At 48.1% G+C, this 14541-nt stretch overlaps 1 protein-coding gene across 3 annotated transcripts in view; it reads right to left on the bottom strand.

Annotated features, from left to right (window-relative positions):
• Slc9a8 (solute carrier family 9 member A8) overlaps nt 1-14541 on the bottom strand; it is a 75148-nt gene that overhangs the window by 26531 nt on the left and 34076 nt on the right. For 2 of the 3 annotated variants that reach the window (XM_046433191.2, XM_046433193.2), the window contains exons 6-8: nt 9775-9876; nt 8719-8753; nt 3542-3685 (exon numbers count right to left, since the gene is read on the bottom strand). In XM_046433191.2, coding sequence (XP_046289147.1) covers nt 3542-3685; nt 8719-8753; nt 9775-9876 — 281 coding nt within the window. The remainder of the gene's footprint in view (nt 1-3541; nt 3686-8718; nt 8754-9774; nt 9877-14541) is intronic. The other variant, XM_046433192.2, reaches the window with a different exon arrangement.

Consider the following 14541-nt stretch of genomic DNA (forward strand, 5'->3'; position numbering starts at 1 on the left):
CCCCGTAACACAAGCCAGCCCAGATACTGGCCTTCGTGGTGCCTGACTGCTTCACACCATGTGAAAACTGCAGGGAATCATTTCCATGAAGACCAAGCCTCTGTCCACCTGGATCACTGCCACCTGTCCCAGGTCTATCGAAAGCACAATCCAGCACATGAAAGACACTCAGTACATTTTTGTTGAATCAGTAAATAAAATCAAGAATCTCTAGCAGCACCACACAGCTTCATTGATCAGCATTTCATTTGAAAGTAGAAAAATCTCTGTCAACAGGGCAGCTTGGTCAAGTCACCCAGGAAACCTTTGTGGAGACTCAGCAGAGAATAACATAACAAGGATTCTGAAACGCCTTGCAAAAAAGAAACCTTTCTTCACACCAGTTTTCCACTTTCCTGAATGTTCGATCTCCCCCACCTCCTGTCTTTTCCAAAAGGTTACTAGCTCACGAATGTGAGACCAACGAGGGCTCTCCCTAGAAAAGTGCTTTGGAAGGTCAAGGTCATCTGCAGTTCCCCACAGGGACCTGGGGATCACATACTTGACCCCAGGCCTGCAGCCCCACCCTTCTCCACTGCCTGCCAGAACACAGGTGTCTCTGGCTATTTTCTTTTTGTACAGAGGAGGTGAAGACCCAAAGACCAACTAGGATTTAGAGCAGACCCAGGGCTGGCCAGCAGGCTCTGAATGCCAGAAAAATGAAAGCAGGATCTGGGTTCTTCCTGGCTTAGCAATTTTTTCTTCTTTCTTTCTTTTTTCAGTACTGGGGGTTGAATCCAGGGCCTCGAGCATGGCTAGGAGAGTGCTCTGCCACTTAGCCACATCCCTACCCTTTGCAGAAACTTTATTTTGAAACAGGGTCTTGCTAAGTTGCTGAGGCTAGCTTCCAACTTCAATCCTCTTGCCTCAGCCTTCCAAGGCAATGGGACTATGGGGTGTGCCACTGCCCTGCTGGGTTTTAATTTTTGTATATAAGGTGGAGGCTACCACGTCTGACCCTCTTGTTCACTTCTCTAGGGTAGCTTTCACCCGCATGCATCAAAGTCATCAAGTCCAACTTGTTTCTGAGCAGCATCTGGCACCAGAGGCAGAGGACTGACAATCAGCCATTAGCATATCTGTAGTCAAGGAGGCTGACTTCTGAGGGGCAGGGTCGCCCCAGTGTTACCAATGGCAGAGGGAAGGAAGTCTGGGAACTGGATGCATGCAGTCCAGAGATCCCACTGTGGAAACAGTCACCACAGGCGATCTTGGCCTCAGAGGCACTTCCACTAAGAAAGAACCTTTGTCTATATACAATGACGTCATCAGCTCTTGTTTTTCAAAATATCTCCTAATCTCTGGCCTTTTTGCAGCAGAGACCTGGAAAAGCTCAGAAAAGGTCGTGACAGATCTTTTCTCTTTAAATAAATGAGAGATGAGACAATTCAGTTTAGCTCCTAATGTATAAAAATAACTCATGATGTTAACTCCAAATCAGGCAAAATTCCTTATCACAAATTTTCAATATGTTACCAGGATATGAGATAAAAGTAAAAACCAGAGAGCTAAGCGGCTTTCAGAATAGACCTTAGATAAGAAGAACACACTGTGCCAGGCACGGTGGCATATGCCTGTGATCCCAGAAGTTGAAAGGATGAGGCAGGAGGACCATAAGTTCAAGGCCAGCCTCAGCAACTTAGCAAGGCCCTAAGCAACTTAAGACCTTGTCTCAAAATAATAATAATTTTAAAAAGGGCTGGGGATGTGGCTCAGTGGTTTAGTAACTGTGGGTTTAATCCCTGGTAACCCTCCACCAAAAAAAAAAAAAAAAAAAAACCCTCATTGCCACCAGATTTGTTTTTGTTTTTGATTCTGGGGATGGAACCCAGAACCACACATATGCCAGGCAAGTGCTCTACCACTGAGTTACACCCCCTCCCTTTTTATTTTGAGACAGAGTCTCACTAAGTTGCCTAGGTTGGCTTGGAACTTGTGATCCTCCTGCCTTGACTTCTATAAGTAGCCAGAATTATAGGCAACTTCCAGTACAGGCACCCAGTGCCATAGATTTTTTTGAAAGGTCTTACGGCATGCTATATGATAATTTCCTAATAAAACTATATAAGTTTTTGCCAAAATAAATGGAAAAAAAAAAAAAGGTATAGGAGCTGGTCCAGAGTCTTACAGCTGAGGGCATCGACAGGACTTGAACCCAGGTCAGCTTGACTTCAAAACCTGGGTTGGGGCTGGATGTACGGCTCAGTGGTAGAGCACTGGCTTAGCATGTGTGAAACCCCCCAGTTCTGTCCCCAGCAACAAAGGGAAGAAAATGGGCTCTCTCTACTACAGAATACCATATTATTCCAACATACGAATTCTGACATCTTATGATTCATCTTTAATTTCTCAGATCCTATCAACCAGGGCAGTAATACCAGTGAATGTTTGAAAACGATCTGTAGTTTTCCACCACAGCACCTGCAGGTGGGACGCCTGTGGCTATGAAAACGAGGGCCTTGTGCAACAGCTGGGAAGCAGGAGAGGAGGGCCTCTTGATCACCTTTTTTTTTTTTGCTCCCAGGATGGAACCCAAGGCCTCAGGCATGCAAAGCCAGCACTTTGCCATTGAGCCTGCACCCTGGTCCTGTCTGTTGCTTCTGTCTCCAACAATGCTTCCCACGGCCTGGAGAACACACAAAAAGCCAAGAGGGGCCAGCACAGCGACACACCTATCACCCCAGCTACTCAGGTCGAGACAGGAGGACTGCAAGTTCAAGGCCAGCCTGGGCAACTTGGCAAGACGTTGTCTCAAAATAAAGTTTTTAAAAAGAGCTGGGGCGATGGTTGACCGAGAGAGTGCTTGCCTAGTAACGTGAGACCCTGGGTTCATTCCCCCGAACCCCCCCTGCCCCGCCTACAAAAAATAATAATAGTTTTGAAACCAACTGAATCAGAGACTGAGGTGGGACCTGAAAATGTCACATTGAATAAGCACCCTCAGTGATGCTAACAAGTTGAGCCCAGAAACCACCACTAACAGTTCAGAAGACTGGATTCTCCTAGTCACTCCTGGTCCTGATATATTCCTATGGCACAGAATAGCTTGTCAGTGCACAAAGATAGAGAACCACAGCAGGTGAGCCAACTACCCAGAGAACAAGCCACTGTACAGGTAGCTGCGTGGAAATGTCTGAAACTTTTTTTTTTTCTTCTTTTTTTGGTACTGGAGATTTAACCCAGAGGCACCTAAACATGGAGCCACATGCCCAGTCCTTTTTTTTTTTTTATTCTGAAACAAGGTCTCACTAAGTTGCTTAGGGTCTCACTAAATGGCTGAGGCTGGCCTTGAACTTGCAATCCCCCTGTCTCAGCTTGCCAAGCTGCTGGGAAAACAGGCATGTGCCACTGCACCTGGCTGAAACATTTTTTTTGATGCTGGGGATGAACCCAGGCCCTGGAGAATGCTAGGTCAAGTGAGTGCTCTACCACTGAGCCATGCCCCAGTCCTCTTCTGACAATTTGTTCCTGGGACTGTTGGTTCTATGACACCCACACTTACTTGGTCAAGACAATGGAGACGGCATCGTTGAGAATACTTTCTCCAAACACCAGCATGTTGAGCACGGGGTCCACATGCAGAGCATTGAAAATAGCAATAGTGGCCACGGGGTCAACAGCAGATATTAGGGAGCCAAATGCGAAACTGGAAGAAGAGAGAAGGAAATCTTGAACACCATGTGCTTGGTCCACACAGCAAAGCGTCGCAGTCAGTGCCTGTTTCACACAATGTGACGTGCACCAGCTAGAGTACTGACAGGAGCTGGTGTTGGCCCACTATATCTGCTGACTGGCCTTGCAGGTGGAGCAAGTCAGACCCATTCCAGAAGGAGCTGCTAGAAATGGTCTGGTGTCCCCAGCAGCACTGTGACTTTTTTTTGCCCAATGCTGGATGGAAGACTTTTGCCTACATACATCACACACCAACCAGCCCTCCCAGTCAGAGCAGTTGAAGCCCAGTGGTTCACAACCTGCTGGGCCTGACCTCTGCCCCATGCAACTAGGTGGTCTTAGTGCCACCTGTGACCAATGCCAGTCTCCAGATGGCAATATCTAAGAAAGTGCCAAGCTGGGCATGGTGGCACATGCCTGTAATTCTAGAGGCTCGGGAAGCCAAGGCAGGAGGACTGCGAGTTCAAGGCCAGCCTCATCAACCTAGCGAGGCCCTAAGCAACTCAGTGAGACGTCTCTAAATAAAATATAAAAAGAGCTGGGATGTGGCTCAGTGGTTCAGTGCACCTGGGTTCAATCCGTAGTACAAAAACAAAGAAAAAGCCAGGGCAACTCCAGGGGGTGGCTTGGGTGGCAGACACCAACGCCGTGCTGGCTCCCAACCAGGCCCTTGGGACTCACAGACAGTGCCCAGGATGACGGAATTGCCTCTACCAAGTCACCACTTGAATTGTTCCAGCCACTGAGGATTATCACAACAGCAAGCTACCTGTGGCACACACTGGGTCCCAGCCCTGTCCCAGGCACTCTGCACACAGTTCCTCAGCAATCCACGCAGAGGGTGTGGAGACAGCCCGGCTGCTGCCTGGCTACAAAGGCCCGATGGCAGACGGGGTGAGGGGCTCACCCAGTCAGTCAGCTAACGAGGGGCAGGATCAGACTCGAACACAGACTAACTATCTCCGTCCTGCTCCACCCACCTGGGTGGCTATGGCACTAGCCAGAGACTCAGCCAAATTTAGAAAATGGCAAAGTGTGACACAGGAAGTAAATGGGATGATGTGAGAACCAGTAGCCTGGCAGAGAGAGGTGTGTGAGAGCCCATCTGATTGAGGGGTCAGGAAAGGCCTGACCCCGTGTGCGCAAGCACCTACATGACAAGAAGCAGCGGGCAGGCCAAGGTGATGGGGGCAGAGGTACATCAAGTATCCCCAAGGTGGGAGCAAGCCTGGCAGGTGGAAAGCAGAGGAAGGTGCTCATGGCAGGGTAGGTGGCCAGGGCAGGAAACCTAGAAGCTTGTGAGGGAGGTGGCCCAGGTCCCCTGGGGTCCTGTGGGCCCTAGGGAGTCGGGATGATTTACTGATGGCCCTCCTTGGCTCCTCCTGGGTATGTGCACTGGCCTACAGTGCTTCAGTCCCCTCCCTGCTGCGACAGCTTCTCTCGACAAAACAGAAAGCCTGGGGGTCTGGCCCTGCAGCAGAGTCGCAAGCCAGACTGTCACCAAGCTTGCAATCTGGGAGAGAAAGGAGCGACACTCAGCTTGGGGCAGAGAGTGCACTTCATGGACTCTGCCATCACCAAGACTGCCCACGGGGGTCCCACCTGGCTGCCCTGTCACTCTCTCTCTGGCCCTGGGGTTCCCACGGCAGCACCCTATGGAGTGTGAATCCAGGCAGGAGAGCCTGCAGCACACGCTGAGGACAGACCCCAGAGAGCAGTCCCTGCTCAGGCTCAGCTCTGACTCCACCCGACCTGCGTGTAGGCTGCCTGTCACCTTTGCTGTCACCAGAATCCATGAAAGGCACAGCCCTAACACCTGTGGAAGGAAGGCAGGCAGGGCACGGAGGGGCGTGAAGAAAGGCGACTCCCAACCACCTGCGAGTGGGAGGCCCAGACTGCAGCCCTGCACAGCAGCCCAGCCTGGCCTTTGCTCTCACCTGGCCCCAGCAACAGGGCAGGGAGCATGGGTGCCAGCTGGGGGCTGGGTGGGGCTGCGTGCTGCACCCACGTGCTGGCTTGGCTGGCCCTCTTTCCACTCCTGAGCAGAGCACGTGGGTGCACAACTCAGCATCCACACCTGTCTTGGTTACAGCCACACCTCCTACTCCCCACTCCTGTCACCACGCGGCTCTAGATGTGTCACGAGGCCCAAGCTTGGACAATGAGAATATCACTGGAGGTCTTCGGTGCAGCCCTTTTGGCAGGGATGCTGACAAGAGGCGACGTGAGCCTGGAGCCATTGGCACTGCCACCCAGGGCGAGCTCACCAAGGAGCAGGCCAACCTGAGGGGGTCTGGGCTAAGGTGCAGTGACAGACAGGCAATACTCCCACATGGTAGTCCCCATAGGGTGTCATGCTAGATGCCATCACCTTGGGGACACTTCGGTCCTGTAAACTTCTTCCTCAACAAACTTCTTCATCTTTTTTTTCTTTTACCTAAACCAGTTTGCACTAGCTTGAGCTGCACAGTAGCTCTGACATCCTGAGGCAGACAGCGAGGATCCACAGGGGCACTGGTGAGGGACAGCAACAGGCCCCAGTCTTCAGGGGCCAGGAGCTACAAGTTCAACTGAAGAAAACTGTGGGAGGCCATCCTTGCACGTGATCCGAGTCACCTCCCCGGCTGGGCGAGAGGCGCTTAGACACATCCTTGTGTCCAGAGCTTTCCCCACCCTTCTCGGGTCCAAGGGCTTGTCTGTGTGGAGGCGTGCCTGGCCACTACCCGGAAGACCCAATCGTCTTACCGGACCTTGGGACACTGCCTGCCTTAATCTTCATTGGATGGGATTTTCCCCAGAATTTTTTGTTCCCCAGTAAAAGTCCACTCCCTGGCGTGTTCTCTCTCTCGCTGGCCTCTTCAGTAAACCTCGCTATCATAATAGGCAGCTGGAGGCTGGGGATACGGGAGGGAAGCCGTCCTGAGCTGGTTTAAAGGTAATTAGAGTCTGTCTCTTTAATTCAAACTCCCTTTGGATTTCCCACAAAGTCGAACCTTCACCTGAAAAGTTGAAAAAAGCCGGTGCTGGCCCAGGCTAAAGAAAACAGCCTCAGGTGGTGAAAAACCCGGGATTTTATTTACGGTGCACTCTCTGTCCAGCAGAAACATCATTAAACCACCACCTGTGCCACGGGGTCATCTTTGTGTTTTCTGCCCTGCACAGGCTGCATCAGGTGACCTGTGGGTCTCATTGTGGCCTACATGTGCTTTTGGGAAAATGGCATTGCTGTCAACAACATCAACAACAAAAGCCTGGACCATTCCAGTCAGGTGCGGTGGCGCACACCTGCCATCCCAGCACCTTGGGAAGGTAAAGGAGGTAAAGCCAGCCTCAGCAACTCAGCGAGGCCCTGAACAACTTAGTGAGACCCTGTCCCAAAATAAAAAATAAAAACCGCTGGGGATGTGGCCCAGTGGTAAAGTCCTTAGGTTCAACTCACAGTACCCAAAATAAAGACAAAAACTGGACCATTCCCTATAAACATCTAGAAACTACAAATCTAGCCAGTTTTTAAAGTAATTTTAACCAGTGTTGTGCACTGGAGAGCATTTGCTTCGTGTACATGAGGCCCTGGGTTCAATCCCAGCACCAAAACAAAAACTTCAAACATCTAGTCATTGTGGGCCACATGTCCACTGGCCCACATTATGTGGAGGAGCTGAGAAGCACTGCAGCCCTCAGACACGTGTCTCCAGTGGCCACCGTTCCACCTCCACCACACCTGACACCTGCCCTCTGCCCGGGGCGGGGTGGGTCTGCTCCTACCGTTTGGCTGTAGGCGACTCTCTCCCCTCCCCGACCCCAACACCCCAACCATGGCTTCAATTCAATTTCACAAAAGTGAATCCAGCAGCATCGTCTCTAGCCAGTTGCCCCCAAATCTGGTCGAAGGTCTGAATGTTGGACACCTGCCCTCATGTCAGTGGGGTGCGGGGCATTTCTTTTCACTTGTGCAATCAGGGACCGAATGGGCTTTACTCTGCCTCCTAAGGAACAGGAGTGTGACTCCGGCTACTTCTTCACATATCAAGACTTTCCTACAACAAGAGCTCCAATACTCATGTCTCAGGAAGGTGCGGGAGGCAGGGGGGACAGTGGAGGTGGAAAGGGGATGGGACCCGTCATCAGAGGCACATTTCTCATGAAAAGGGTTCTGAATTTTAGTCCTAAGGTACTAGGTTGCTGCTACAGTCTGGAAGCTCTGGCTACTCGTATTAAGGACCTGGGACTGAGTCCTTGAGCCATCCCCAGCAAGCCACAAGGCCAGACCAGGAACCAAGGTGCAGGGGGACACACCCCCAGCTGCACTGAGCGTGGAGCTTTGCTAGTCTGACCTCCTGAGATCCAGCTGCCGGGGCTCGCTCTTCTTTTTCTTTAAGATGGGGTCTGTGCCCTCACACTCGCATGCCCGGCTCAGCCATCTGAGTGACCGGTACTATAGGCATGTGCCACCATATCCGGGCTGCTGCTTGCTAAGTGACTGAGATGATTTCTGGATAGACTCCTAGGTAGCAGCTCACTGGGTAGTATTCCCGGGGGCAGCTGCAGAGTGACATGGACCCATGACAGGCCTACCTCAACCACCCCTCCATACCTAATCTATCAAGAAGGCAGCCTTTCATCATGGCTACTGAAAAGACAGTGATTCGTTGAAAATAATTCTTAATAATGATAAAAGGACAGCGGGGTAGCATGTGGGTGGGGGTGGGGTAGGGTGGAGGGATGGGCGGGCAGTGAACCGACCACAGCTGGGCACCCAGAGCGGAGGCTAGATGAATGTTTCCACCAGCAGTGCTCTGACTAGACACCTTCAAAAGGGATCTTCACTATAATTTTGATTCACCTCAGAGACACAAATTAATTCAGAATAGATTCTGAAGCAGAGACCATCAGCAAGTGGGGAGGGACAGAGGAAAAAGAGAGAAGTACCACACCCAGGAAGCAATGTGCAGAAAATTCCCCGGGCCTGAGCAGCAGTCACATGGAGCTACAGTGTGAAGGATTTACCTGTCTGTCATGTTGAGTTTAGAGATGACGTCAGCCTGTAAAATAAAACACACAAACACACAGACACAAAAAACCCCTGGAGAACAGCCAAGAAGATTAAAATGTCCATTAGTGCTTTATTACCAACTAATAAGGACATTCATCTTCAGTCCCCAAACCAATTGAAAAATAAAGAAAATTAAGTTTCAGATACAGTGTGCATCAATCAGACCATAGAAGTATGGACACAGGGTACATTTTCCAAGCCCAATTAACTGCATGCAGTTTTCTTCTCTATAGTTTATTCCTCTTTGATACTAGAAGCTGAGCAATGAAGAAAGTGGCAAGGCAGACAGATTTATTCTGGTGCCCTTGAGGCAGCACTAAAGGTGAGGATCAGGTGGAAGGGGCTTTGGCTATCAAGAGAAGAAAACCCCACCACACCAAGCACAACCTGCCAGCAACCCAGTGCCTGAACCTCAACTTAAGTTCTCAGCACCAGGGCAGGCAAACCTGACAATAAAGAAACAGAACTGGGGGCGTGCAGGGATGCACACGGTGTCAACCTACAGGAACCTGGTCTCAATTAATGCAAATTAACCAAAGTACAGAACACCCAACCGATGCCACTGTGAAGTGGCTCAGAATGGTGGAAAATCCAGAGCACATAATTCTACAGGTGGACTGTTTAGAATTGAGCGAACAGATTCAGAATCATATTTGACTTAAAATGTAAATTTTTATTAAAAAACAACATTCAACACCAATTCTACCTATCAGACAACATAACTGATAACTGTTAGCAAATGAAAATCATGATGGTATATACTCTGCTTCATTTTTAGATGTTTAAGACAACATTAGTTTGCAAATAAGATCAATACTTGAGAGATAATAGGAGAGATTCACTCAAGTCCAGCTTCTTGGGGGACCCTTGGAAATGTCCCCACGCTTCTGCCACATCTCCTGTGAGTTGGGATCTCCTCTAAAAATTGCAATCCCTGCCCAGGAGGTGCCCACCCTGCCTCCCACACAAGCTCCTGAATCTTCAAAGGCTTTCAAAGATGTTTTTCTTACCTGACCCAGAAAATAGATTCCTCCACCTACTACGAAAGCAGAGATCGCTGTACCAAAAACAGCAAACAGAGTGATGGAACCAATATTCTGAAAGAAGTTACCCTGTGTGAAAGAGCAGAGAGCAGAGAAACGGTCAGAGGGCTGGCCTGCCGGGGAGGGTGGCCCTCTCTGGAGCTCCACTCTCAGGGAACCATCGCCTGCCCTGTATGGCAGGCTGGGAACCGGAGTCCTCCATACCCACGTCGGCATCCCCATGCCGTTCATGTCTCCCTGTGCCCCCCTCCTTGAATCACCTCTCACCCAGACCCCAGCTTCTTACAGCCCTCGCCAGCACTCTCTGAGCACTTCCAGAACGATCTCGGCCAAAGACAAATCTGATGGTGCTACCTGCACCCGACTCCCTCTGCTCCAGATGCAAATCCCAACCCTATCCGCCCAACCCCTGGTAAAGCCTCTGACCCCATCTGGCACCATGCTGTCCTTTGTTCTCTGGGTTCTGGTCCACATGGATGTCCTGCTACCTCTCATCACCCTAAGACCTCAGTGCACCTCCACTCCTCCTGAGCAAAGCCTTCCCTGCGCCTCAGCCAGCTCCCAGCTGGGCTCCTAGTCTATGTTCTGGGTGCACAATGGCCCTCTCCTGGTGGCGCTGACCTGGCTGCAGTTTTATAGTTATTTATGTAACTATTCGATGTCTGACTTCCTCATAAGGCTGTGTGCTCAATGGGGACAATGACATTCGCTTTGCACACACAGTGACTGACACATTGCCTGTCAGATGTCACTTGGTATTGAAGGAACCAACTGTGTCCCATGTCTGATCAAGCAAGTCCAAACGCATATAATTATAATTTTAATTTAAGAAAAGGTTCACTACTAGGCTGGGGATATAGCTCAGTTGGTAGAGGGCTTACTCGCATGCACAAGGCCCTGGGTTTGATCCCCAGCAACACACACACACACACACACACACACACACAGAGTACGCTCTTATAAAGAATGCCAAGATAACAGGTTATCTTACTGTCCAGTTCTCTTCAATAATTTTGTCTCACTATTGGTATCATCTCAAATATGACAGATAAAATATATTTACATCTATCCTTCCCAACATTCAAGAGAAAATATTTCATCCCAAGTAGCAAAGTGACATCTTTCAAATCTCCACAGAATGAAGAGATGAGGCTGTGGAATAGAATCCTATGGACCCGACCCAGGGACCACTGCCCAGGGGGCCTGATGACTCTTGACTCCTGGTGTGGGGAAGATGTCCTCTTTTTTTTTTTTTTTTTGAGAGAGAGAGAATTGTTTTAATATTTATTTTTTAGTTTTCGGTGGACACAACATCTTCATTTTATTTTTATGTGGTGCTGAGGATCGAACCTAGCGCCCCGCACTTGCCAGGTGAGTGCACTACCATTTGAGCCACATCCCCAGCCCCAAAGATGCCCTCTTTTGCTCAGAAACTGTCACAGTATGGACACCAGGAGCTGCTATGTCAAAGTCACTCTAAGAGTGTCCTCAGCTTGATGCTGATTCACCACCAAGCCCCTCTCTTTGAAGAAGCTGCTTGGCAACTTCGTTCTGGCTGCCCACACCGCTCACTGGGTCTGTGTTTGGCAAATCAACCTCGGGTACACAAAGAGGTTTTTTTTTTTTTTTTTTAATATTTATTTTTTAGTTTTCGGCGGACACAACATCTTTGTTTGTATGTGGTGCTGAAGATCAAACCCAGGCCACACACATGCCAGGCAAGCGCGATACCGCTTGAGCCACATCCCCAGCCCCCACAAAGAGTTTTAAAATAGCTCAATGAGAACACAATGTTGAGTTCTGTTTCTAAACAAAGGACTTTTATCTGTGAGTCTTTGTAAATGGCTGGGGATGTAGCTCAGTTGGTAGAGTGCTCGCCTCATATGCACAGGCCCTGGGTTCAACCTACACACACACACACACAAAAAAAAAAAAAAAAAAAAAAAAAGAATAGTAATCACTCCTGCTCTGTTCACAGGGATCTAATTCTGATATGATTTATATAATTGGTTAATATTAACCTAGATATTAAAATTGTCCTAATTCAAGCTACTCTGCCAGAAGAACTTCCCTATGCTACACAGCAAATTTGTCTATTTCTCTGACATAATTAACATTATGTGACATTTACAATTTAAAGAACCAGTAGGAGTTGGTGTGTAACTCAGTGGTGGGGTGCCTGCCTAGAATACATGAGGCATTGGGTTCAGTTCTCAGCACCGCATAAAAATAAACAAATAAAACAAAACAAAGGTATTGTGCCCATCTACCAAAAAAAAAAAAAAAAAAAAAAACCAGTAGCTGCTTACTTTACACACTGCTGCTGACAGTCTTACTGAAATGTGTATTCTAAGTCAAATTTAAATTAGCAAATGCAGCAATATTAAATAAAACATTCAAAGTCAACTTCCTATCTTCTCAGGGGGAAGGTGGAAGTGGACAAGTCTCTGAATTGATATTTCCTGCTCACATCAGACTGTCCCATCCCTCCCTCCCTCCTTCTTTTTTTCCCCTTGGTATCAGGGATTAAACCCAGGAATACTTAACCACGGAGTCACATCCCAGCATTTTTTATTCTGTATTTCGAGAAAGGTCTCACTAAGTTGCTTATGACCTTGTGAAGTGGCGGAGGCTGGCCTTGATTTGATCCTCCAAACCATCTCCCTCAAGTCAGTGTGAGCACTGGGACCAGCCACAGAAAACAGACATACTATAAAATCAAATAAATAAAAAACAGGAATGTTTTTCTAAAAAACTATTATTTTCCTCAAATTTTAAACAAGCCTGTCTCCTCTCCCTCAAAAAAGAACTAGAAAATAAAAATTGTACATACTCTAATATTCAAAATGTCATGTTTTAAATTCAAAATGAGACCAATTTCTTCAGCATTTAATATATATATTTTGTTGTAAATGGACAAATACCTTTACTTTGTTTTTATTTACTGTTATGTGGTACCAAGGATGGAACCCAGGGCCCTGCACATGCTAGGCAAGCGTTCTACCACTGAACCATAACCTCAGCCCCTCCTCAGCATTATTTTTTTAAAAGTATTTTTTAGTTGTTGATGGACATTCATTTATTTATTTATATGTGGTACGGAGGATTGAACCGAGTGCCTAAGATGCTAGGCAAGCGCTCTACCACTGAGCTATAGCCCCAACCCTCTTCAGCATTATTTTGAAATATTTTCATAATCTGCTTACAGTTCTTTTAAGATTTGTTTACAAAATGAAGGAGTGAAGAGATGTTGAATTTGATTTCTTTTTGCTTGTTTTTTAAAAAATAATTATCTAATGTTAATAATGTCTGAAGGGGCTCGGGATGTGGCTCAAGCGGTAGCGCGCTCGCCTGGCATGCGTGCGGCCCGGGTTCGATCCTCAGCACCACATACAAACAAAGATGTTGTGTCCGCCGAAAACTAAAAAATAAATATTAAAAAAAAAAAAAGATATTGTGTCCATCTACAACTAAAAAAAAAAGTTTAAAAAAATCTCTTTAAGTTTAATAAGTCATTATTATTCCTGGTAATGATATAAACATCATTAATATGAGGAAATAACATTATCAATATCAAGAAGCAGCAGCAGTCTACTTAATGTGGGGGCAGTAATTCGCCCACATCCTTTCATGGAATGTACATCTCAAAGCCATATGGAAGAGGGTTTTGGTTTTGGGGATGGGGGTTGTTTTAATTTCTACCTCCTAACAAGAAATCTGTAGGAGGCAGCACAAGAGCAGAGCTGCATCTCTGGCTCCCTCCTCTCCCCCAGGGTTGGTCTAGCTAGCCCTGGTCCATCCAGCCTTCAGTTTGTTATCACATTCACAAAATACCTACAGCATTACAAATACTTCAAGCTGAATCAACTTATTTTAAAACTTAAATGCCTCTATATTTAAGGAAAACTCAAAGGAAGAAAAATCCAGCCGTATACAAACAGATTTTTAAAAAGAAGACAAGAAAGTGTTGCACCGGGCATCAGAGGGCAGACAGCAGCAAGGCCAGGAAGCAGAGCCCGGGCAGGGGTGGTGCTGCTGGTCTTCAAACACAGAATGGGCAACACATCTGCAGGAGGCGCAGCTGGAAGCCAAGGGGAAGGACAGGCCTCCAGCCAGTCAGGAGAGGGACCAGGGAGGGGGGGAGTGGGGTAAGGGACTTGTCAACTGGGGGTGGAGGCCCACAGAGGGGCACTAAGAGGAGAGACAGGAAAGATGGGCCTGAGAAAGGAAAAAGGTCCCACAAGGCGAGAAGCCACAGGCCTGGGCACATGTTCCTCATCCCAGGACACAGTCTGTCCTCATAACATGTGTTAGTCTGTGTCCAACAAGAGGAATCCAAAGTAACTGTCCAGGTGGGGGCTGTGGCTCAGTGGCAGAGCGCTTGCCTTGCACACGGGAGGCACTGGGTTTGATCCTCAGCACCACATAAAATAAACAAAATAAAGATGTATACTTTTATATAAATACATGTATATAAAATAACTGTCCATGTGCCACTTAAAATCACTTTGGAACACGCCTATAATCCCAGCGGCTTGGGAGGCTGAGGCAAGAGGATCACAAGTTCAAAGCCAGCCTCAGGAACTTAGCAAGGCCCTGTCTGACCATCTTCCTGGGCAAAGTACCCCCCGTGGAAACACTAGCTCAACAGGCCACTCTACCTGAAACTTCAGAGCAGCCAATTAAGATCACGTCCGCTCTTCTCTGGCTTCCCTGGGGCAACTATAGGGTCAG

The sequence above is a fragment of the Marmota monax genome, unplaced genomic scaffold (assembly GCF_021218885.2).
Source record: "Marmota monax isolate L192 unplaced genomic scaffold, Marmota_monax_Labrador192_F-V1.1 WCK01_AAM20220418_F8-fsc00014, whole genome shotgun sequence".
Lineage (NCBI taxonomy): Eukaryota > Metazoa > Chordata > Mammalia > Rodentia > Sciuridae > Marmota > Marmota monax.